The sequence below is a fragment of the Nicotiana tomentosiformis genome, chromosome 3 (assembly GCF_000390325.3).
Source record: "Nicotiana tomentosiformis chromosome 3, ASM39032v3, whole genome shotgun sequence".
Classification (NCBI taxonomy): Eukaryota; Viridiplantae; Streptophyta; class Magnoliopsida; order Solanales; family Solanaceae; genus Nicotiana; species Nicotiana tomentosiformis.
In genome coordinates, this window is record NC_090814.1 from 19119214 (window position 1) to 19145933 (window position 26720).

At 38.3% G+C, this 26720-nt stretch overlaps 1 protein-coding gene across 1 annotated transcript; it reads right to left on the bottom strand.

Moving 5' to 3' along the window:
* Positions 1–23480: 23480 nt before the first annotated feature.
* On the bottom strand, positions 23481–24422 carry LOC138907445 (uncharacterized). Its single transcript, XM_070198042.1, has one exon. It carries the CDS (start codon positions 24420–24422, stop codon positions 23481–23483), a length of 942 nt encoding a protein of 313 aa, XP_070054143.1.
* Positions 24423–26720: the final 2298 nt, after the last annotated feature.

Sequence of the window (26720 nt, forward strand, 5' to 3'; positions counted from 1 at the left end):
GAGTAACAAAAAGATAACTTCTAGCCTTATGGCTCTCAATAATGAACAAAACAAAACAATAGACACAGGCTGCCACCATAGAATCTCCCAACAGGGGTAAACACATAAGTAGAGTACAAAATCATGAAACTCACCCACATGTGAAGCATGATAGGAGGACTCACCTCGATAAGCAGAACCAAATCAAAATAAGAATGATGCTTCTCTATAACAAATTGAAATCATACCTGTAACAATACCATCTGGTGCAGCGGCCTTAGCCCTACCATAGAAAGCATACCAATGGGTCGGGCCTTCCCCTCTAGGGCGCCCTCTACCCGCCTGTCATCCACCCCTAGCTATCTGTGTATGTGGAGTAGCAACTGGAACGGGGCCCATAGCCTGAGTGCTCTGATAAAATCTGCCTTTCCCAATTCTAGGACAATCTCTCATGATGTGCCTAGGATTACCACACTCATAACAACCCCTCTGCGGGCGTGGCTGCTCGTACTGAGTTTGTGCCATATAACTAGAATAACCACTATAGGAACCTCGTACGAGCAGCCACGAATAGTTCGAAGTGCGGGTTGGACTGACCGACTGCCCGAGCCTCCCCCATGATGGGTCATAGCTGAAGAGTAAAATCCATTAAACCCTCCAGAACCTCGAGACCTCTTGGTCTCCTTAGCCTCCCTTTGCTCACTCCGAACACGCTCCAACATCCTAGAAATCTCCACCACCTGCTGAAATAGAGTATCAGTCTGCAACTCCCGAGCCATGCAAAATCTAAGATGATAAATGAGCCCCTCAAAGAATTTGCGGACTCGCTCTCTGACTGTAGGAACCAAAGTAGGTGCATGACTGGATAACTCACTAAACCTGATGGCATACTCTGACACTATATGGTGCCCTGACGCAGCTTCTCAAACTCTACATGCCACACATCTCGGAGGGTCTGGGAAACAAACTCCCTCAAGAACATCTCTAAAACCTGAGCCCAAATGGGTGGTGTCGCATAGGCTGGTCTACCCTCCTTATAAACCTGCCACATCTGATACGCTGCCCCCGATAGCTGGAATATAGTAAAAGCAACCTTGCTCACCTCCACAATACCCATGGTGCGGAGAATACGATGACACTTATCTAGAAATCCCTGTGCATTCTTGGTAGTTATGTCACTACAAGTAGGTGGACTATACCTCTTGAACCTCTCAAACCTCTTCTGCTCCTCCTTTGATGCCCCTGGCCTGACCTCAGGCTGAACCGAAAACACAGGATGTACCGGCACCATACACAAAACCTGACCAATGTGAGCCCGCTACTCTGGCGTACGAGAGTTGGGAGTCTAAGCTCCTCCCCTAATCTGCTAATTAGCTGGTGCAATGGGGATCAATCCCGCCTGAGCCATAGTACCAAACATGCTCAAGAACTGTGCTAAAGTCTCTTGAAGTCCGGGGGTAACAACACGCGCCTCCGGTGCCGGTCCCCCAACAGGATCTACTGGCGGCTCCTCAACTGCTGCTCTGACAGCTGCTCTAACTGCTGCACGTGCACCTCCTCGGCCTCTCGCGCCTCTAGCAGGGGCACGGGTGTCTAGTCAGCTAATCTAGTAGTACGCGTCCTCCCCATCTTTGAGAGAATAGAGATACAAAGGCTCAAACTTCAAAATCAACAAATCCACACGACAGGAATGAAAAAAGTGGATATTTTTTCTAATAGTTCTGTAGCCTCTCGAAGATAAGTACAGCCGTCTTCGTACCGATCGGCAAGACTTTACTAAACTTGCTCGTAACTCGTAAAACCTATGAACCTAGAGCTCTGATACCAACTTGTCACGACCCTAACTTCCCTTCGTAGGATATCGTGATGGCACCTAGTCACTAAGACTAGGTAAGCCATTTACTAACAACGATTAAGCCAATTCTTAACAATGATAACTTGAAACATAGTTTAATATAAGTGCCGAGACAAAAGCGGAATAAGCCTATGCGACAATAATCATAATAACTTCCCAAGACTGATGATACAGAGTCATGAACTATAGTTAAATACATGGAATGATCTCAAGGATCAAAATACAATATTGTTCAAATATAAGCTGACAGTACAAAAAAGGAAAGAACTCCAAGGGGCTGCGACGACCAAGCAACTCTACCTTGAATCCTCGCGATCAACAAGCTAACTCTGTCGGGTCCGATATCTCCAATACCTGGCTCTGCACAAAAATATGCAGGAGTGAAGTATGAGTGCACCACGGTCGGTACCCAGTAAGTATCAAGACTAACCTCAGTGGAGTAGGGCCGAGGTACAAGTCAAGACACTCACTAGACAAAATAACATATGCAGTATAAAAGTATAAAGCTAATAATGGAAAGCAGAAATTAGTAAATGGCAACAAGAATCAATAATTGATATAAATAGAAAAACAATAAGAACACCGTAAAGTATTGTCTAAACCAAGTAAGGAACACAAAAGACAACCAACTAATCAAGTTGTGTTTCACAATGAAATCATTATGTGATACCTCATGTCATAGTAACAAGCCCCGGTTCTCAACCCACCATCATATACTCACGGCACCTCGTGCCCACATCTTGAATCACAACCCCACGGACAACTCACGTGCCAAAATCACAATCCTCCTGGCATAATCACAGGCTCACAATCACAATCCGCCCAGAATAATCACAGGCTCGCAATCACAATCCGCCAACCATGATCACATGCTTACAATCACAATCTGCCCGGTATGATCACAGGCTCACAATCAATATCCGCCAGGCATAATCACAGGCTCAAGTCCGCCCGACATGTTCACAGGCTTGATAGCAACATGAAAACGAATAATACAAGAACACATGGGCATGATCAGTAAATGTCAAGTTTCATACTCTTGAACTAGTATAAGTGGCATGCCATGGTGTATGCTTGTGCGAGTGTACTACTACAGCCCAGTAAACAAGTAATATCAAAGACATAGAATAGCTCATCGAAATAACAAAACAAGTCACGCAACGTGTGACAAACACAAGGAAAAGCACACCATCACATGAAAACCACAAGCACAATGTCTCCAACCATCACACATCATCCCTGATAGTGCCACCCTTATCTCTCTGATAGCCACCCATATCACTCCATATAATAGCCACCCTTATCGCTCTGCCCTGACATTATCATTAGCCACCCTTATCTCTCTTATAACCACCCATATCACTTCATATAATAGCTACCCTTATCACTCTACCCAGACAATAACACAATAGCCACCTGTATCTCTCCGTACATTCAAAAATAGTGAGATGCCACCTTTATATTCTGCGTAACAACAACCAAACCACAAAACAATTCACACGTACTATCATTACAACAACACAACATATCACTCATATCACAAGTGCCTTAGGCCACAACCTTTCCAAGGATTCAACGATATTAATATGTTCATAACAAATAACCCACGACTCAACACAATATATATAGAATCTCAATAACAACAAAATGAACGGAAAAGTAACTCAACAAGGAACAACACCTCCTTTAAACAAAACTTCCATTAAAATAGATTAATGACTCTCGATAACCTCAATTCCAATTAATTGTTTAAGAATAATCTCAATGGTGAAAGTATCTCCATGATATAGAAAACTCCGGATTCTAGTATATGAATTAAGCTAACTCCGAAAGGGATGACATGAGCTAGCACTACGTCTAAAGACATGAGAATAAACTGGCAACAAGGGATATTATGTAACAATAATCTCAACGAAGAGCAACTCAACAATAAAAGAGATCACGTAATAGTAAAAGTGGTAACTACTCCAAATAAGGCATATGAGAGCAAACTCGACAAGTAAAGAATGTGCCATATAACGACAATCCCAAATAAATCATGTAATAGCATACATGACAAATAAAAGATAAAACATGTGCTAACAAATTCCAAATAACTACATGAAAGATGCCTAAGAGTCTAGACCGGTCAATTTTTACATATAAGCTCGAGTACGTACTCGTCACCTCGCGTACATAACTTTCACATGACACAAATAGCACAATGACTCGAATGCTAAAGAGTAATTCCCCCACACAAAGTTAGACAAGATACTTACCTCAAAGTAGCTAGATTGATACTCAAAAATTACCTTCTTGTGTGAAACAACCTCCAGACATCTCAAATCCAGCCAAAATAACTTCATAATATAAATAAAACTCATCGAAAATGATTCCGGATAATAAATCTTCGATCTTTAATTAAAACTAAAAAGTCAACCCAAAACGTCAACCCCGGGCCTGCACCTTGGATCCTGATAAAATTCACAAAATACGAACACCCATTCCTATACGAGTCCAACCATATCAAAATTATCAAATTTTGATATTGAATCGCCCATCAAATCCTCATTTTACATTTTGAAAGATTTTACAAAAATTCTCATTGTTTTCATTCAATTCACTAATTTAAAGATAGAAATAATGATGGAATCATGAAATATAATCAATTTCGGATAAAGAACACTTACCCCAACCAAACCCGTGAAGAACTCCTCAAATCCGAGGCCTCTAACTCAAAATGTGATAAAAATGGCAAACCCTTGAATTATAAGCTTTCTGCTCAGCATTTTTCGCATTTGCGGACAAAATGCCACACCTGTGGCCTCGCATTTGTAAGCCATTGCGTCACATCTGCGACATCAAATTAAAGAGCCACGACCGCACCTGCAACTCCGCAGAAGGGCCAATTCCACCGCAGAAGCGGATACCTAGCTCGTGCCTTTTCTCGCAAAAGCGATCCATCACCCACAAAAGCGCATGCGCATCTGCGCTAAATTCTCCGCAGAAGCGGAACTCACCAACACGCCTCTAATTCACAGAAGCAAAAATCTCATCGCATAAGCGCGTCCGCACCTGCGACCAAATATGCGCAGGTGCGAAGAATCAGTACCAGAACTACCATCATGACCAAATATGATCTGAAACTCGTCTGAAGCATACCCGGGGCTCCCGGGACTCCGTCGAAACATACCAACAAGTTTCATAACATAACACGGACCTACTAGAGGCCTCAAATAACATCAAACAACATCAAAACTACGAATTGCACCATAAATCGAACTTAATGAACTTATGAACTTTCAAATTCTACAACTCGCGCCGAAACATATCAAATCAACTCGGAATAACCTCAAATTTTGCATGCAAGTACCAAATAACATGACGGATCTAATCCAACTCTCGGAATCCCAATCCGATCCCCATATCCACATGGTCAACTCCCGGTCAAACCTCTAAACCTTCTAATTTTCGCGGAAATGCATCAAATTAACCTACGGACCTCCAATTCCAAATCCGGGCGCATGCCTAAGTCCAACATTACCATACAAAATTATTGGAATCATCAAATCAACATTCCAGAGTCGTCTACACAAAATTCAAAGCTCCGGTCAACACTTTTCACTTAAGCTTCTAAAACAATAATTATTCTTCCAAATCAATCCCGAATCATCTAAAGCCAAACTCGACCACACACACAAGTTATAATATACAATACAAAGTTGCTCGAGACCTTAAGCCACCGAACGGAATGCTAATTCTCAAAATGACCGGCCGAGTCGTTATATATTTTTGGAGCAGTTTTATCCGAACAGGTTCCGTTTGAAAGAGTTTGGCCAGATCTAAACTGATCTCCGCGGGTGAATGAGGAGCGAGGACATAATTTCTCCCCAAGTTTACATAATCCACATGCCAAGTGGTAATTTTCCAGTTTCCTTTGTCTTAGTATGTTTTTTTATGTATCATATTCGTATTAACACTCATATATTCCGAAGTGGGTACCAGCCAGATATGAATTATACAATTTATGAATCAACGGACAGTTAAAATATGCACAGTTTTGATGTTTTGGATAATGGTGGTCCATCCGGGAGTCATCAGCAACTCGATAATATGCATCATGGGATATCAACAGATTATGAATTGTAAGTTAAGAGATAAAGTTAATATATAATGTTGGGATGAATTTTAGAAACTCATTATTTTATTGGTTGTGTAGTGAAAACGAGCAACTTGAAGATCATGTCATTACTCAGTTGCCCGAATACGATATATATAATCAGGATCTGGCAGATGCACAGAGTCACGAAGATGATAGTGATTATGACAACAGTACTGATGAGTTTGGAGATGATACACCCTTCCCTGATGAGGGCGATGATGATGAGGAAACACACTTTGCTGATGAGAATGAGAATGAGCAACCTAATTTGCCGAGGGAGCATGATTCCACCAATGAGCATGCTCCATATATGCAGACTCCACCTCTTGTTAGACCTAAAGTGTATGAGTTCCATGTGCCCTTTCATTCAAGGGCAATTTCCTACCTTGATCAGTTTCCTGGTATGCCGGATGTGGATTCCCTCACAAGGGATCTTGATGACATTCGGATAGCAATATGAGATGAATCTAGACCAACGGTGCTGTCAAAGAATATGTTTTTTGCTGATAAAGCTCAACTTTGTTACTTAGTTGATAAATTTTCTATATTAATATTTTATATGTTAGTTTCTTACATTTTTTGACTAAAATTCGGTAGGGATTTGTTTGAACTGTCATCTTTTTTCAGATATTTTTGTTTTATAAGAGAATTAAATTATAAGGCCCCGTAAAATTTTACCTAAGACTCGGGGTTTCGTGGTGCCGAAGAAGGTTTTTGTGTTAACGATTGTAAAAGCTCGCCGCGGTTCGGATTTTTTGGGTTGAACAGTGTGTTTGGGAGTTGAAGAAAATTTTTGGAAATGCAGGGCATTTTTGCAGTCCAGTCTGCGGTCATAGAACTGATCTGCGGCCTACAGATCTACCGCAGATCGAAGAAGAAAATTGTGGCAAAATTTTGGATAATTATGCGGTCCATTATGCGGTTGCATAATCATTATGCGGGTCGCATCACCCATCGCAGACCCAATATGACATTTTTCAGATGGGAGTTCTGCAGTGCATTATACGACCGCAGAATTGGTCTGCGGAGCGCAGAGTGGGTCAGAAATGCCTAGTTCCGGAGGGCCATTATACGGCCCATTTTGCGGACCGCAAAAGCATTATGCGGTCGCATATGCGACCGCAGATATGTGACGAGGCTCCTATTTTTCTAATTTTTGAACCCGACCCCATTCTTATAAAACACTCTTGGGGATCATTTTAAAGGGGAAAGACATAGAGTGAGAGAGGAAGTTCCTAAGCTCATCATCCATCAATTCTTGCTCAAGTTGAAGAATTTGCAAGGAGAATTCACTAGGTCTCCATCCTAGAGGTAAGGTTCTACTCCATAGCCCTCAATTTCGTGATTTTAATTGTAAATAGGTAATAATCCAAGCAATTCTTGGGTATGGGAGTTGGTTATTTTACATGCATGTACCATCTAGGGTAGTGGGGAGATTGTTGAGCTATTTTGGGTGAACTTTGGGTAGTGGGGTGAAAGAATCCACCATAGGAGGATCTTGAAACTTTAATGCACACCTAGTGTTTGATAAAATACTCAAGTGAGTTGGAACTATGAACTCCTTTCTAATTTGTGTTCAATTTTGCTATATCTCTAAATAGATCGAAGTGGCTAGGATTTACGAAATATTGCAATAAATTAAAATGCTCGAGGCAAGGTATATTGGCTAAATTATTCTCTTAGAATTGAACCCCACAATGCCCTTGTAAGTTTCATCATGCTCTTTGTAAATTGAATTTTTGTCAAATAAACCTTGTGTAGAAATAATTATGCGTTCTATATGTATTCCAAAGATTCTTGTTATGTTGAGTTAATGTTTGAGAATGTGGTTTAAGTATGGGCTGTGTGTTACTATGTTATGATTTAAAAGCATAATTTTTTTATGAAAGCTATCACGTCAATTGTGTAAGAAGTCACATGTGCCTAAGACCCTAAAATTGCTCAAGTATGTATTTAAAGTCTTAATTTGAAAGGCCTTGTTGTTGATTATCCATGATAATGATTGAAAGTGAAATAGTGAGCATGAATTAAGAAATACGGCAAACGTGCCAAGAATGATATTGCATTATGGCCAACGATGCCAATAAAATGAATGACATGTAAAAGAATATGAATTGAGTGGTAAATACTTTTAATAATAAATGCCTTGGGAGTATCGTTTAGCCACCGAGGAAGGGTAGTCGGAACAACCTAACCCCGAAGCTACACGTGTTGGTATAGGAGTCATTGTGGGGCAAATCCCCATGTTAATGTGATGAGACGGTTTTCCCTTATATGGGATGAGATTGGTGTATTGAGATGTTTTCCCTTATATGGGATGAGATTATTGCTAGCGAGATGTGATGTGATGTCGACCCACACGGCATTATGGTGAGACGGCTTAGCCGATCGGGCTGAGATCGGACGCCATGCCGCACACATGGTGGTATTATGAGTATACGTCTCGGGGTGAGACGGCTTAGCTGGTCGGGCTGAGATCGGACTCCATGCTAAAATACGGTGGTGTATCAGTGCTAAAGATCTCCCAACTTATATTACCAAATCCTATTTGAAATTTGTCTTTCCCTTGACTTGACACCTTGATACTGTTTGAGTCTCTTATTGATTTCATGTTTTATTCTCCGTTTACTGTTGCTCGTTCTATTGAGAGGGTGTTTAGTTTTACATACTAGTACTATTCCATATGTACTAACGTCCCTTTTGCTGGGGGCGCTGCATCTTTAATGGATGCAGGTGGTTCCATAGCAGGTGGCATTGATCATTGATAGCAGCATACCCTCTCCTCTGCTGATTTAGTGAGCCCCACTTCATCTCGGGGTCCTATATCTTTTATCCTTTATACATAGCGTTTTGAGGTATAGCCGGGGCCTTGTTGCCGGCACTGTCATAACACTCTTTTGTTCTGTTAGAGGCTCCGTAGACATAGTGTGGGTTGTATCTATTTTTGGAAAGGTTAAACTAAAAATGTTGCAATCGTATCACCTGTTCCACTTTAGCTATGATTGTACAATGTACTGTTTTGAAGACTTGTTAATGACGTGACTAATGGAAAAAGAACCGGTGTTGTTCACATGACTTCTTACTAACATATTAATGAAATGTATTCTTCTATTTATTCATGGATGAATTGGGTAGAAGGTATTGTAAAGGCTTGCTTGACCGGAGTATCTCGGTTGAGCGCCGGTCGCGCTCTCCGAGGTCGGGGAGCGACATAAATATCTAATTTTCATAATTAATCAAGATATATTTAATAATTATTCATATAAAAAATGCTACAAACTTAATACTAAATAATATTCAATTTATTTCATTCGCAACGATTTGTTTGTTAATTTTTATATTTTACCCAAAAATTCGGCAGCGTCTCTTTTGTACTGTCAACTAATTATTTTATGATTCATATCTAATAGTTGATTGTTATCTAGTAATATATTTCATAAACACTTAATAATTGATTAACATTTAATCCATAATTGAGTACTCTAACCGGGTTAGTTAATGTGGGCACTCAGTTTTTATTCTATACTAAAGAATGCTAAAGAGCACTAAAGTCACACTACTATAAATGGCCATAAACAACATCAACTAACATAAACTAAAATTTATTGTCAGTTTTACTAGGCTAAGTTTTACTAGGCTAAAGGATACTACATAACAATAAAAGGCACAACATAACACTAAAGGGCACTAAACAACAACAAAGTCACATATTATTATATATACGGCACTAACGTTACATTTAACACTAATTATTCAACAAAAGAATAATATACAATTTTTATAATTTTTTGCACATAAATAAACTAATCCGGATAAAAACAAAAAATTAAATATATCAAAAAGCGATCACAAAAAGCATACAACACGGTAAAAGCAAGAAATTAGATAATTATATACATGAGTTTTACTACAAAAGTGATTCGAAATACATCTTTTTAGAGTTTTTTGAATTGAAAAAAATTAAAGATTTGACCACCGAAACGAGCAATAAAAGAGATTCAATACATGACAACGCCTTGGATCGGGTGTTAGCTCGCTAAAATAATGGGGGGACACGATTTTTGGGGGACGAGTGGGCTCCAATGGAGCTTTAAGCTTTAAAAATGGGGGGACCTTTTTTGTTTCTGTCCGCGTGGAAGAAGATTGGGCATTTTTTAATATAAGTATAGAGTATATGTCACGACCCAAAATCCACAATAGGGCGTGATAGTGCCCAACGTCGCCGCTAGACAAGCCAACAGTGAACTACCAACTTAATTATTCATTTTATTATTTTTGAAATCACGAATCCCATTAAATAATAGAGTAAAATCTGGAACTCATAGAAACCTGTGCTATTCTTTACAAATTTCAGAATAATAATTAAATCATAAAGTGAAATGACAATAATAACGTGAAATACAATAGTGAACATTCACTAAGAACCCCCAAAACCCGGTGTCACAAGTGCATTAGCATCTTCTAGAAGGTACAATAATAATATAACATCTATCTGGAATACAAGATAGACATGATAATGTAAATAATTATGATAGAGACTCCATATGCTGTGGTTCGTAACATGGAATACAGCTCACCATAAAGTTCCCGCAATAGTTGTACCTTTGCGCCCAAAAGATCACCAGAAATGTATATACCTGCACAATAAGTGCAGAAGTGTAGCATGAGTACGTAAATAAACGCGTACCCAGTAAGTATCTAGCCTAACCCCAGAGAAGTAGTGACGAAGGATCGACATCGACACTTACTTGTGGTCCAATAAATCAAGTACAGTATAAAGTAAACAAGTATAAAAGTATGGCATTTAAACAGTGAAAACAAGTGTAGGTAAAATGATACGATCCTCCTCTGAACAGTAAACACAAGTCCTCAAATATCGGTTACATCCCCAAATAGAGTATATATAATATGGTCCCCACCATATAGGTCATCGCAACTCAAGTCAAGAAAACTCACTGATACAATGGCTTCTTGTCAAATATTACGCACGATTCTGCCGAGGCGAACGGCCCGATCCCATAAGAGTATTTCATGAAGTTGCTGAGGTGAACGGACCGATCCCAGAGGAGTGTGATACATGATACTGTCGAGGTGAACGGCACGACCCTATAAGAGTGTTTTATAGAAATGTCGAGGCTAACGGCCCGATCCTAAGATAAATGATACTGCCGAGGAGAACGCCCCAATCATATAAGAGTGTATTACAATAATATCCGGCCAAGGCGAACGACCCGATCCCATAAGTGTGTGTTACATAATCTTGCCGAGGCAAACGGCCCGATCCCATAATATCCTGCCGAGGCGAACAACCTGATCTCATTAGAATAAGAAGCTTAACGGGTTCTTGACCCCACTCATGAATATACGTGTGAGTTATAAACTTTAAGGAAAACTTTTGGATGAATACGCAAAATGCGGGAGAAATTCGTAAGGGAAGCATAATTTCCACGGTTAATTAAGTAGCTCGTCCAATTTCTAAAACAGCGTGTCCATTACTCTATGCAAGTCTAATCTCAGGTCATAACCAGGAATTCTAGCATACACACGGATACTCGTCACCTCATACGTACGTAGCTCCCACAGCAAGTAGCATATAACAAGAATAACACCTACGGGGCAAATTCCCCCCTCACAAGGTTAGACATGAGACTTACCTCGCTCTGAAGTTCTATAACCGGCTCCAATGCCTCTCTAACATCTCAAATCAATGCCCATCGATCCGAAACTAGTCAAAAAATCAAGAAAATCAATAAAAATATAACTCCAACATCATAATTAATTAATTTATAACAATTCCCAACTCCGCTCGAAAAGTCAACAAAGTTAACCCTCGGGCCAACGTGCCCGAATTTCAAAACTTTTCGAAGATAAACATTACCCATGACCCCAAAAACTCAAATATATAATTTTTTCCTAATTCCTTGTCCAATTTCATGGTCAAAATCCAAAAATACCAATTTCTAGGTTTTTCTTCAAAAATCCAACAATTTCCATAAATGTTCATGCTTAGATCTACATATAAACTATGTATTTAACTTACAAGGTGTAGAAATCATGTACCTCAAGATTGATGATGAAAATGGCGCTCCAAAATCACCCCACAGTCGGCTCCTTTGGAAGAAATGAGGTGAAAATGAGCCAAACACTCAATTTAAAATAACACTGCCTAGTCCGACCTTCTTCGCGAACGCGGCAAGTCTCTTGCGTTTGCGAATAACAACCAGCTTCTGCTCTCAAATCCTTCATCGCGATCGCGAAAATAGGCTCGCGAACATGATGCCTTACTAGTCCTGACCATCGTGAACGCGGCGCCATTTTCGCGAACGCGTAGGCTAAGACTCCCAGGCCCAGTTCTCTCTCACGAACGCGACCAGGCCTTCGCGAACACGAAGCACAACTGCCCAAACCTTTGCGAGCGCGACTGCCTTATCGTGAACGCGTAGAACAAAAAGGCCTCCAGTCATAATCCTTCTTCGCAAACATGTGAGACCCTTCGCGTTCGCGAAGAACAAAACTAGCACCAGCAAACCAGCAATAGTAACTCAGCCAAACTTGGTCCGAAATCACCCCGAAACACACCTGAGGCCCCTGGGACCCCGTCCAATCACACCAACAAGTCCCAAAATACAACACAAACTTACTTGAGGCCTCAAATCACACCAAACAACATCAAAACTACGAATCGACAATTGAAACCTTCTTTCAACTTTCAAACATTCAAACTTCGATGAACGCGTCTGATTCATACTTAAAAATCCCGGAATGACGCCAAACTTTACGTGTAAGTCATAAATAACAATACGAACCTATTCCAAGTATCTAAATCTCAAACGGACATCGATAACACCAAATTCCACTTCAAGTCAAACTTAGAAATTTCTAAAACTTTCAAAATCCCAACCTTCCACAATAAGTGTTGAAATACTCCTGGGCGACCTGATACTCAACCCGAACATATGCCTAAGTCCGAAATCATCATACAAACCTATTTGAACCTCCAAATCTCGATTCCGAGATCGTTCACTCCAAAGTCAAACCTTAGTCAACTCCTCTAACTTAAAGCTTCCGAATTAAGAATTTTCCATCCGAATCAACTCCAAACTTCCCGAAATTCAATTCTGACCACAAGTATAAGTCATTATACATGAACTGAAACTACTCAAGGCCTCAAATCACCAAATGACGCGTTAGAGCTCAAAATGGCTGGTTGGATCGTTACAGCATATGTGTGATGTGCTATACCTACCTGTCTTTTTGACTTTAGGTATACCGCATCTCGTATATGCGTTATAGTTGTACTTTGACCGACATTTAAAAATCAGGTATAGCGCATGCAATCCATGCACTATATATTAACAGAAAAAAGTGTCATTAAGGTATAGCGCATGCAATCCATGCACTATACATAAAATGGTCATCAGTTTGTTTTTAATCTATTTTTGTGCTTTGAGTCCAAAAAAGCCACACTTTGGTTCCGGACTCATGTGGGTCATGGCGTGGCAGTGTACTTTCGGCCAACTAAACTTTTATTTTACTCCATTAAGGGTATTTCAGTCCAAGATTATTCCTACATAATATAAATACATAGTAAACAAAACCTTTGAGGCGATTCAACCTAGGAAAGTTTTAGAGATCTACCACGGCTTGAAGACACAAGATTTCATCAATTCTCTTGCCAACAATCAGTGCAAAACTGGAATTTGTATCGTAAAGTTGTCTTTGATGTTCTCTGTGTTCTTAAACTTATTTGTGATGACTTTTTCCATATCTATGGAGTAGTTCTTCCCTAGGGTTTTGACGGATATGGTGTTTTGAGTGTTGTTTTTAGATTTAACTCTAGTTTAATTGCTTGAATATGCTTATGGAGCTTTGAATTGATTGCGAAATTATTCACCAGTTTATTTAATCGAAAGAGGAATATGTTGGTGATTATCTTTTCATTATTTGGTTTGGTTTAATTTAGTGATTCTTCTAAGTAATCGAGAGATCTTTTTTAATTATTGATTAAACCAACTTAGGAGCGACGATTTCCTAAAGACTAGTCCATTCACGTATTCTTGCATATCTTCACAGTGCTTCATATTAGTTTATTTTGCATAGTTCAGATTTAATCGAGAGATGAATCTTGACCTTACTTTTAAGCTAATTATCGAGTGAATTCGTGAGAATTTTAGAACATTATAAGTAAATTTAAACAGAGTTAGATCTCGAATAGCTATCATACACCTACCCTGTCACGACCCTTATTTCTCATATTGTTTACAAACCGTTTTAGTTTAACTATCATTCTCTATGGTCAAGTCTAATTAGTTGTAATCTTAATTTGGTAGTTAATTATAGTTAGTAATTACCCCAAATCAAGTGTTGCTTATCCTGAATAGCAGAAAACCATGAGTTAATTGAACATTATTTAAATCAAATCCATGTCGAGATAATAAATTAACTATACTATCTTTGATTAGTGAGCATTAATTTTGTATTATGTTTTGCGCTCGTCATCCACTAATAGAAATAATATTGTTGCGGCTGCAACCAATCCACATATATAATAGTAACGTTGTGGCGTGCAACCCCATTCACATATACTACCGTTGGAGCGTGCAACCCGATCCATATATATAATAATAATATATTACTGTTGCGACGTGCAACCCGATCCACATATACTACCATTGTCGGCATGCAACCCGATTCACATATATAATAATATCGTTGCAGCGTACAATCCGATCCATATATACTACCATTGCGGTATGCATTCCGATTCACATATACTACCATTAGTGCGTGCAACCTGATCCACCAACAATTTTATCAATAATCAATATCTACTCATAATGACTGTGGTGCCAAAACTCTCATCTTTTCACAGTATTCAACTCTCCAACACATAAGCACATACATGAGACAATATAATTAAAGGCATTGTATCATAATAATAAAATACAGATAAAAGCACATATGACTAATTATGTAATTCAATTTATCTCAACAATTCAATAAGAAATTTCATCATTCAAAAGTCTTATCATAATATTTAACATGTTTGAGATAAGCCATTTAACCACCAAATTATGAATCAATAAGACATGTATGTGACTACGACTCAAGAAAGAAGCTCAATATGCCAATAACAATCATTTATGCTCAATTCAACAGTCATAACCCTAGGCACATTTCTGAACCACAATTACAAGTCATCATGTAGTCATAGAATCAATGAAACATGAATAATGGGTTTAGATAGTTCAAACAAGGAATAATCATACGCCAAACTTCACCATAAATGATGATAACTTAGCTACGCATATACACTCGTCACTCGCATATACGTGGCTCCTATATTGAGCAACAAGTAGCAAAGAGATCCCCTATGGGGAGAGTCCTTCTTACAAGGATAGATAAGAGATTATCTCCACCCGGCAAGCTTCAATCAACAAAAAAATTGTATTTCCTTTCAAATCCAACTCCAAATGACTCGAATCTACTCAAATATTACTCAACAATATCAAACAAAGCTATAGTAATCAATTCCAAATAATAAAGCCTCGACCTTTAATCAAATCCTCAAAAGTCAAAAAAAGTCAACTTAAGCCCACATTATCAAAACTCGAGTCAAGGGGTAGATCCCGACTATCCACAACTTCACGAGTCCAAATATATGATTAGATTTAAAAATCGAGTCCAAACCGACTCCCAAATCCTCAATATATATTTTCTTATCTTTCTAGCCCTAACTCTCTTTTCTACTTTTGGATCTCTTGATTTAGAGCAAAAATCATGATAGATTCAAGTAAAAATCATAAATCTAGGTTAGGATTCCTTACCCAAATTATGTAGATGAGATCTCCTTTAAAAATCTCCGAAATTCAAGTTGTGTAGCTCCCAAAATGATAAAATAAAGTCTATGTACAAATGAGACTTAAATAAAGAAGGCTGAACTTTCAGCACTTGGTGTCGTGCCTGGGGTTTGCACAAAAGCATGGCTTTAAGGCCAGCCTACTGAGGTTGCGCCTGGGATTAGCGCAACTTTCACCCTTAAGGCAAGCCTCTGCAACCTGATGCCCAATTTTCTGCAACTTAACCATTCTAAAACCTCTCTCGAACACTTTGAAACTGACTTGAGCCCCTTGGGACCCTATCCAATCATTCATACAAGTTCAAGTACCTGATATGGACAAGTCCAAATGCTCAAAATATCAAAAATAATAATAAATAAAGAATCGAAGATCAAATTCTTCTCTTAACTCTCAAACATTTCAACTTCGTCGAACACGTCCGGACCATACTTGGACATTTCGGATCACAACCAAACTTTGCATACAAGTTTCAATCAATTAAATTAACCTATCCAATATCTCAAACCATAATAGAAGTATGGTAACACCGAAGTCAACTTTCGGTCAAACCTTTAGCTCTAAAATTCTTCAAATTGTTAACTTTGGAAAATAGGGCCAAAATCTTCTAGGAACCACAAAATCCAAAACCCAATATACACTTAAGTCAAAAATCACCATATGAATCTATTGAAACCATCAAATATCGATTCCGAGGTTGTTTATTCAAAATTCAAACCTTGGTCAACTCTTCCAACTTAAAGCTTCCAAATTGAGAACCACTCTTTCAAATCAATCTAGAACCGCTCGAACATCAAAACCAAAATCCACTCAAATCCTAATGTATCATATGAAGCTACTCAAAGTCTCAAACCATCGAACAAAGTGCCAAAGTTCGAAATGATCGGTCGAATTGTTACAACTCCTCTAACTATCTTGTTAGTTGTTACTAGATAGCCTAGTATTAGCGGGCTGCAACCAAGTTCATACTTGCGCTTCTTCCCCCAAGCTTTCTTCTTGATACTAGTTGCACGCCTTTTATGTAGAGGATTTTATGAAAGGTACATAGCAGCTGAGATACGCAAGCCATAGGAATTTTGATCGAAACTAAGATCTGCACTGTCAAAGTAATAAGCGTATGGATCCAATGTCACACCATTGTACTTAAAGCCTTATGGATACTGATAATATTCGCCACTGCAATTCTCAATAGCAGATTGTGTCGAGTTACAACTTGGATATGCAGAAATCTGATGTGAACGTACAAGATGGGGGGTGAATTGTTTACTATTTAAAAATTAGTCGACTAACACAAGTATTAGTTGACTGATCACAATGCAGAATGAAAGTAAGAAGTAAAGAAGAGTAAATAACACGCAGCGATTTATACTGGTTCGGTACCGTTATGATACTTACATCCAGTTTCCCTTGGGTCACAAGGGTTCCCTTAAGATCTTTGAAAATGTTACAACACAGATGGTTTTAACGCGTTCACCACCAACGAACAGTATCACACCTTGAGTTCTGAGTAATTGACACAACTCTCTTTTGTGTTTTAGATCTTTCTATCTTTTGAGACACTGATAACTAAAGATTATAGTGTTTGAACTAAGAAGTAGACGGACTTAGAATACAATGTATGTAGTTGCGCAAGTCTTCTTCTTGAAAGTGTCAACCTTCTTATAGGAGAGAAAAGAGTCGTTGAGTTTTCAGCAAAATCAGAGGCACGAGATCTTTGCAAAAGGGTTTTGACCCAAGGGGTGCCTCTTTGAATCCTACTCTTTGAAAAGTCCAGATTCGATTGTGACTTTCCTTTTCACAGCTTGAATTAAGGAGCCATGTACGCCTGGAGTGAGCTTAATTCTGGACACAGAATAATTGCTGGCGAGCTTCTTGATTTGAGTATCCATGATTGGCAATCTGAGTTCCTTTGATTGAGGATGAATAAATTTTCTTCTCTTGATTGACCATTGATGTAGCAACAGCATCTTCATTCGAATCCTGATTGATCATTATTTGTTATTTCGAATCTTGTAGTAATCACATCTTGCTAAGCATCTCCATTCTTTCCTTTTTGTTAGTCCTACACATATAACATAAGATAATATTGTCATCATTTAAACTTAAACCTAAACCTATCAATCTCCCCCTTTTTGATGATGACAATCAAGAAGGAGTAAATAGTAATTTAAGATACTTTCCTTTGAAGATGTTTCTACCCTTGAGTTGTGTTACCCCCCCCCCCGAGATTATGTTGTTTCTATCTCCTCCTGAATAACTGTAATTGCAGGTCTTCCTACTGGTGTTTACTCACATTTTTTCTCCCCCTTTGACATCAATCAAAAAGGAAAGAAAAGCACACATAATAATATAGGATAAAATGTACATACTAATAAGGTGGTTAGAGCAGCAGAAGTAGTGCCTTCAGTAGAGGCTTAGTTAGTACAGACCCAAAAAAATTGTCTAAGAGAAACCCACCAACAAAAATAAGCATCAGCAAAAAATATTAGTTGTCATAACATCATGTCAAAATGCACTAACTTCTTCCCAGGAAGTATTTATGGTTGTTGATCACTTTGGTACATAAGGAGTCATAGGAGTTTTCAACGTCCTTGACGAGTTTGTCCATCTTTTCACTCATAGAATTGAAAGCCCTGGTTCCTTGTCTCCGTGTGGCTCCTATGTCCATCCTGAGCTTGGACACATCTGTACCTGTCTCCTTGGTGATGTCCCTGATTTTATCTACCTGTTCTTTCATCTCAACAAGAAGCAGCTTGACTCCATCAAGGTAATGTTGAATTTGTTGAAGATTCTGAGAGGCAGTTGACTGAGAAGCTAGTTGATCATTTTGGACTTCAATTGGTGCTGGAGCACTTTCAACCTTGGCTCGCTTAACCCATCCATCATCACCCAGAGTGTACCCCATTATTAAAAAAATTTCTTATCATAAGTACTGGTGATGTACTTGGGTGTAAAGAGTGCCAAGTCTACTTTCATGACTTCTAGAATATGAGAGATGAGAAGACCATAGGGCAGACATGCAGCAGAGGAGGATATATCCCTGATACTCTCAAGCATATAATGACGAATCCACACAAACCAATCAAGACGTTTATTATTAACCAGACAGTAGAGGACAAAGACATCTCTAGTAGACAAAGAGCTAAGGGACCCAGATCTGGGAAGGAGAGTAGTGGCAATCATGTGGGCCAAGATACGGTGTTCAAACTTAAGATTTTTGGGGGCAATGTCAGGGGGGTTATCAGACAGAAAAAATTTTGCTTCATCAAAAGACACTTCAAAGTTTTTGGGCCAAAAATTTTGGACAAACACATCATACCCACTAAACTTGGCGGAAAAGATCTTTTCAGATTGGTAAGAGTCCAAAACAATTCTAGTCCCTAAAACCATAGATTCCAAATCATCTTTATCATTCACGAAAGATTTGCATAAAACACTCTAACAGTTTCTTCATACACAGAGTTTTCAATAGTGTCAAAGAGAGGGGAAAGGTGCTGAAAATCGATAATTGCAGTCACATCACAATGAAGACTTTTCATAAGAGAGAGACTTACAGAGTGTCCATAAGCCAAGGATTTTGACTTGTAGGACTCAAACCTTGCCTTTTCACTGGGGCCGTAGAAGATTAGCTTGTCCTCAGGACCAAATTCCAAGCGTTCCACTTTACCCTTCTTGCATTCAGCCTTTTTGGGGGTTTGCTCCATGGGTCTCTTGCCGGCCTTTTTCTGACTAATGGGAGGATTTTCAGATGATTCGCTGCTTTCATTGTCTGTTCTGAGAAAATCTGAGTCAATGGACGACTCCACATCCACAAGCTCTTCAGTGTTAAGAGTTTTTTGGAACCTTCAACTGCATCTGGTTACAGAGGAGATATTTCTTTTGGCCATGGTGTGAAGGGTTGCTTGGTAGAGAATGAGAGGAGTATTGGAGACGAAGAGTTTTTATTGAAGATTTTGGGAAGAGCGAAGAGACGCCTTGGTTAATGAAAAGGCTAAGTTCAAATGAAAGAGATGGTTCGAAGTGACTGATCGGCGGTACTTGCAATAATTACACTTACACAGAAAAGTAATTAGATCACATATAAGTAAGGAAATAAAATATTCTATTATAGGGTAAAATATTTTAAAACACTCAAGAAAATATTTAATTTACAAATTTGGCACAATGTCAATCTTTTTTCGGAGAAGGCAGAATCTTTCTTCCAAAAGAGATTTTGTAAAAATATCAACAAGTTGAGAATCAGTACTAATAAACTCTAAAACAATGTCACATTTTGCTATATGATCACGGATAAAATGATGTTTAATTTCTATATGCTTTGCTCTAGAATGATGCACAGAATTCTTTGATAAACAGATAGCTCTAGTATTGTCACAAAAGATAGGAGTGGATGTAAGAGATAAATTAAAATCAAGAAGTTGGTGCATAATCCATAGAATTTGTGTATAACAGCTTCCAACGGCTAGGTATTCTACTTCAGTCATTAATAGTGCAACATAATTTTGTTTCTTGTTGTGCCAAGATACTAATGCATTTCCTAACAATTGACATTTCCCACTGGTACTCTTCCTATCAATCTTGTCTCTTGCAAAATCAGCATCTGAAAAGCCTCTTAGAGAGAAATTATTAGAGTGATCATACCATAGTCCTAGTTCAGATGTACCAATTAAATATCTAATAATTTGTTTAACAGCAGAGAGATGGGATTCTTTAGGAGCCGACTGAAATCTAGCACATTTGCATACACTGAACATGATATCTGGTCGACCTGCAGTTAAATATAGTAGAGATCCAATCATCCTTCTATACATGATTTCATCAACCAGTTTTCCATTGCTATCTTCATCTAGCACGGTAGTTGGACTCATTGGAGTACCAATAGCCTTAGCATCTTTCATCCCAAACTTTTTGATAAGCTCCTTGGTATACTTGGTTTGGCAGATGAAAATCCCTTTAGGGTACTGCTTGATTTGAAGCCCAAGGAAAAAGGTCAGTTCTCCCATCATGTTCATTTCAAATTCTCCTTTTATGGAAAGAGCAAATTCTTCACAAAGAACAGAGTTAGGGCTACCGAAAATAATATCATCTATATAAATTTGAGTAATAATATTACCTAAACTGGATTGCTTAATGAAAAGGGTTGTATCGATATTACCTCGTTTGAAACCTTGATTTAGAAGGAAAGAACTTAACCTTTCATACCATGCTCGAGGAGCTTGTTTGTATACACGATTTGGAAAGGTGGAATTTGCAAAGCCAGGTGGTTGCTTCACATATACTTCTTCAGAGATATAACCATTTAGGAATGCACTTTTAACATCCATTTGAAATAATTTAAATCCTTTGTGACCAGCGAAGGCGAGTAGTATTCGAATGGATTCAAGTCTTGCCACAGGTGCAAAGGTTTCATCATAGTCGATTCCTTCCTATTAAGAATAACCTTGCTTTATTTCGAACAACTTGACCTGATTCATTCAATTTGTTTCTGAAGACCCACTTAGTTCCAACAACAGAAGAGTTTTGAGGCTTTGGAACCAATTCCCATAATTTATTTCTTTCAAACTAATCTAATTCTTCTTTCATAGCTCTAATCCAATGAGAATCCTTTAGAGCTTCATCCACTTTCTTGGGCTCAATTTAAGAAATGAGAGCTACATGAGATTTATTCTTTTGAGATCTCCTTGTAGTTATTCCCTCCTATGGATCTCCTATAATGAATTTGTGAGGATATCCCGGTTCACTCTTCCATTCATTTGGAGTATTTACTAGAGTCACCCTTTCTTCGGTAGTCGACTGATCTGGCTGGGGTAGGTCAAGGTCTTCTGGTGGTACTTCAGCTGATTGAGTATGTTGATTAGCTAACTCATCTTGATGATCCTTACCTACAATAACTGACTTAGGAGCACAGGAAATTACCTCATCTTCAGGAATATGTTCATTCCTTGGGCGAGAGTTACTATCAACAAAAATAATATGAATAGATTCTTCAATACATAAGGATCTCTTATTATAAACTCTGTAAGCTCTACTTGAAGGAGAGTAACCAAGAAATATACCTTCATCACTCTTTGGATCAAACTTACCAAGATTATCCTTCCCATTGTTATGGATGAAGCATTTGTATCCAAAGGGGTGGAAATAGCTGATATTTGGTTTCTTACCATTCCACAGTTCATAAGGAGTCTTTTTTAGAATTGGTCGAATCAGACATCTGTTGATGATGTGACATGCTGTACTCATATCCTCTGCCCAAAAATGATGAGGTAGAGAGTTTTCCACGATCATGGTTCTTGCCATATCCTGCAAGGTTCTGTTTTTATGCTCTACTACTCTATTTTGTTGTGGTGATCTTGGTGAAAAGAAGTTGTGAGAGATTCCTTGATCGTTGCAGAAATTTTCAAAAGCTCTACTTTCAAACTCTCCTCCATGATCACTTCTGATAGTAGAAATATAGTATCCCTTTTCTCGTTGAACCTTCTTACAGAAAACTTCAAAATTCTTTAGAGCATCATCTTTATAACTAAGAAACATAACCCGGGTAAATCTAGAGAAATCATCTATAATAACAAAAGCATATTTCTAGCCTCCTATACTAGCAGTTCTAGTAGGACCAAATAAATCCATATGCAGCAATTGAAGAGGTTTAGAGGTAGGAATAATATTTTTGACTTTGAAAGATGAGCGAGTTTGTTTTCCTAATTGACATGCATCACAGATATGATCTTTCGAAAAATCTAGTTTTGGGAGTCCAATAACAAGATCATGTTTAGACAGTTTTTGAATAGTATGCATGCTTGCATGTCCAAGTTTTCTATGCCAAATCCAGGGATATTCAATCATAGATGTAAGACAGATTTGATCCCCAAAGTTTTCTAAGTTCTTGATAGTGTAGACATTTCTGTCTCTATTACCTGAAATGATGATATTACCTGTTTCGTCTTCTATAAACCAGCCATGTTTCTTAAAACGAACCTCATAATCATTATCACATAGTTGACTGATGCTGAGAATATTATAGCTAAGTTCATCAACTAGGAAGACTTCATCTACATCACATGTCGAGCTTAAAGGAACTTTTCCAACACCAATAACATTTCCTTTGGATTTGTCACCAAAAGTAACTGTTCCTCCATCTAGCTTGGTAACTGATTTGAACAGTTGTTTGTCACCCGTCATATGTCTGGAACACACGCTGTCGAGATACCATTTTCCTTTTCGATTCTTCTTGCGGTGTTCCTGCAAAAAAAGATTACTCATTTTTAGGTACTCAAGCCTGCTTGGGTCCTGAATGGTTAGACTATTGAGTGTTAGTTTGATTTGAAGATTTTGGTCTCCAGACCCATCTCCTATTGTTTTTGAACCTGCAATGATTTGAGGTGTGACCTCTTTTACCATAATAGGAGCAGGATGAGCTGTTAGAGTTACCAATACTACTTTCAGCTCTAATTTTGTTCCTGCAATTGTTAGTACTATGGCCATTTTTACCACAAAAAGAACAAGTGATTTTCTTCTTGTGATGAGCAGCCTGATTTGACTTGTCTGGACTGAGACTCGTGGTCTTTTACAAGCCATTCAATTGAAGCTTGAGTTCATTTACTTCATCTTGAAGCATATCGCGCTCAATTTTGTACACTTCTAGTTTCAAGGCCTAGTCTTTCTTCTCTCTCTCTTTTTCTCTCTTGGTTCTTCTGAGCTCATTTACTACTCTTTCTGTGTCTGCAAAAGCAATATCAACAAATTCTTGAAGTTCATAACAATTAGGGCATAAAGGAGTATGTACCTCACTAGTTCCTTCATCTGACATTGAACGAGGTTCTCTTGAGTCGTCTTCCTCATCGTTGTCGTCTGCCATTAGTCCAAATTCTCCTGAATATTCATTGTCACTTAGAGCCATAAAATATATGTTAGCAATTTCCTCGTGATCAGATTCTTCCCCATCACTCCATGCTCCGAAAGCTTTCTTCTTTTGCATGTTTCTGCTAAGCTTCTTCTTTAATTCCGGACAGTCAGCTTGAATGTGACCAAACTTTCCACATTCATAACACCTTCCATCATTTTTATCAGCTTCATTGCTCATCCTTTCTTTCCTGAAGTTGAACTTCCCTCTTCTAGTATTTCTGTTTCTTCTCATTATGCTGGTTACGACTTGAGAGAGCATTGCAATGTTTTCATATTGTTCTCCTCCTTCTTCTTCTTCTTCATTTTCTAGTTCAGCCACAGTTGCCTTGAAAGAAACAGTTTTCTTCTTCTCTTGAATTTGTCTATCAAGATGAGTTTTCTCTAAAGCAATTAGATCACCTCTGAGCTTATCATAGGAAATTTTGCCCAGATCTTGACATTCCAACGCAATGACCTTTGGCTGCCAAATTGTAGGTAAGCTTCTGAGGATCTTTCTAACCTGTTCGCCACTTTTAATAGGTCTTCCAAATGATTTGAGGTCTCCAAGTATTTTGCTGAACCTAAAAAATATTTCTTCTACAGATTCATCATCCTTCATTTGAAATAACTCATAGTCCCGAACCAAGAGATTTATCCTAGTCTCTTTCACTTTGTTGGTTCCTTCGTAAGTGACTTCCAGTTTATCCCACATTTCTTTTGCAGTTTTTCAACTTGATATCTTTTCATATTATTCTCCACTGATAGCATTGTACAGTAGATTTTTTGTTTTTGCATTAACAGTGATGACAGCATCTTGTTCATCAGTGTAATCATCCAAGTCAAGAGGATCAGTAGATACGATGACTTGACCATTTGCATCCCTCTTGGGAGGAACTGGAAAATTTTATTTTTTAATCACATGCCATACTTTGATGTCATATGACATAGTATACATTTCCATGCGAACTTTCTAGTGAGAGAAATGCTGACCGTTGAAGTAGGGGGTCGAACCTGAGAGGTTCCTTCTTGAAAGAGAGCACCAACAACAGTATTGGATCCTATGATCTTTTCCTCACTAGCGATTAGGCAAGATTGTGATCCTTGCTTTGATACCAATTGAACGTACAGGGGGGGGGGGGGGGTTAATTGTTGACTATTTAAAAATTAGTCGACTAACACAAGTATTAGTTGACTGGTCACAATGCAGAATGAAAGTAAGCAGTAAAGAAGAGTAAATAACACGCAGCGATTTATACTGGTTCGGTATCGTTATGGTACTTACATCTAGTTTCCCTTGGGTCACAAGGGTTCCCTTAAGATCTTTGAAAATGTTACAACACATATGGTTTTAACGCGTTCATCACCAACGAACAGTATCACACCTTGAGTTCTGAGTAATTAACACAACTCTCTTTTGCGTTCTAGATCTTTCTATCTTTTGAGACACTGATAACTAAAGATTATTGTGTTTGAACTAAGAAGTAGACGGACTTAGAATACAATGTATGTAGTTGTACAAGTCTTCTTCTTGAAAGTATCAGCCTTCTCATAGTAGAGAAAAGAGCCGTTGAGCCTTCAGCGAAATCAGAGGCACGAGATCTTTGCAAAAGGGTTTTGACCCAAGGGGTGCCTCTTCGAATCCTGCTCTTTGAAGAGTCCAGATTCGATTGTGACTTTCCTTGTCACAGCTTGAATTAAGGAGCCATTTACGCCTGGAGTAAGCTTAATTCTGGACATAGAATAATTACTGACGAGCTTCTTGATTTGAGTATCTATGATTGGCAATCTGAGTTCCTTTGAATGAGGACAAATAAATTTGCTTCTCTTGATTGACCATTGATGTAGCAACAGCATCTTCATTCGAATCCTGATTGATCATTATTTGCTATTTCGAATCCTGTAGCAATCGCATCTTGCTAAGCATCTCCATTCTTTCCTTTTTATTAGTCCTGCAAATATAACATAAGATAATATTGTCATCATTGAAACTTAAACTTAAACCTATCATGATGGTGACAGGGCCATCTTTAGACTTCGTGTGGATTTGGTGAACCATGGAGATAGACCTCAGATGCGGTAGCTAAGAGCTGCGATGAATGCTAGTAATGTTGACCTACCATCGAAGTGGAATTGAGGTCGATAAATATCGGCTCCAATACCAAGTGTTGCAATTTCCAGGTGGGAAAAGCCATTGTTGAAGCTAAGAAAAGTAACTCCCTCCATTTCAATATAGATGAGATAATGTAACTTGGCACAAAGTGCAAGAAAGAAAAGAAGACTTGAAACATGTGGTCCTAAAAGCTTACCGGGTAAAAGCTTTGTGGGGCTATAATATTTGTGTGACTATAAAAGTTTCTCATTAAGGGTAAAGTGGATAAAATAAAAAGTTTAAAGTTAAATTATTTCTAAATATAAAAAAATTTCATTCTTTTTGAAACGAACTAATAAGAAAAGTTTATCATTTAAATTGAAACAGAGGAGTAGTAAAGAAGAAGAAAGAAAAATATAGCAAAAAGATTTAATTTTCATTCAACATAGTTGAAAATGAACGAGTACAAGACAATATAAAGGAATCCAAGAACAACTTAACAAACTAGACGTATGACTATTAACTAGGCTATCCACCTCAAGGGACTAAACATCATATAACTGAGAACTCAATTCGACAATAAGTTAACTAATAATTCGGAGCAAGAATTTAAAAATTTTGGGTTCGGGATTTTAGCACTTTTAAGTTACTGAGTTCTAAATTAATAATTTGGATATATTAAATAAATATTTTAAAATAAATATAGAGTTTGGACCAAAGTTATTGGATTCGGCTGAACCCGCGTCTCGGTCTCTAGCTCCGCCCCCGCTAATAACCTAAATCATAGAAATCCAGATGAGCTTTCCTAACATTTCTCAAATCAGCCCATCAATGTAGGGCTATGCATAATTTGGTAAATACCAAATTACTATACCGAAATCAAAAATTTTGATATTCAGTATTCGATATTTTGGTATTTGA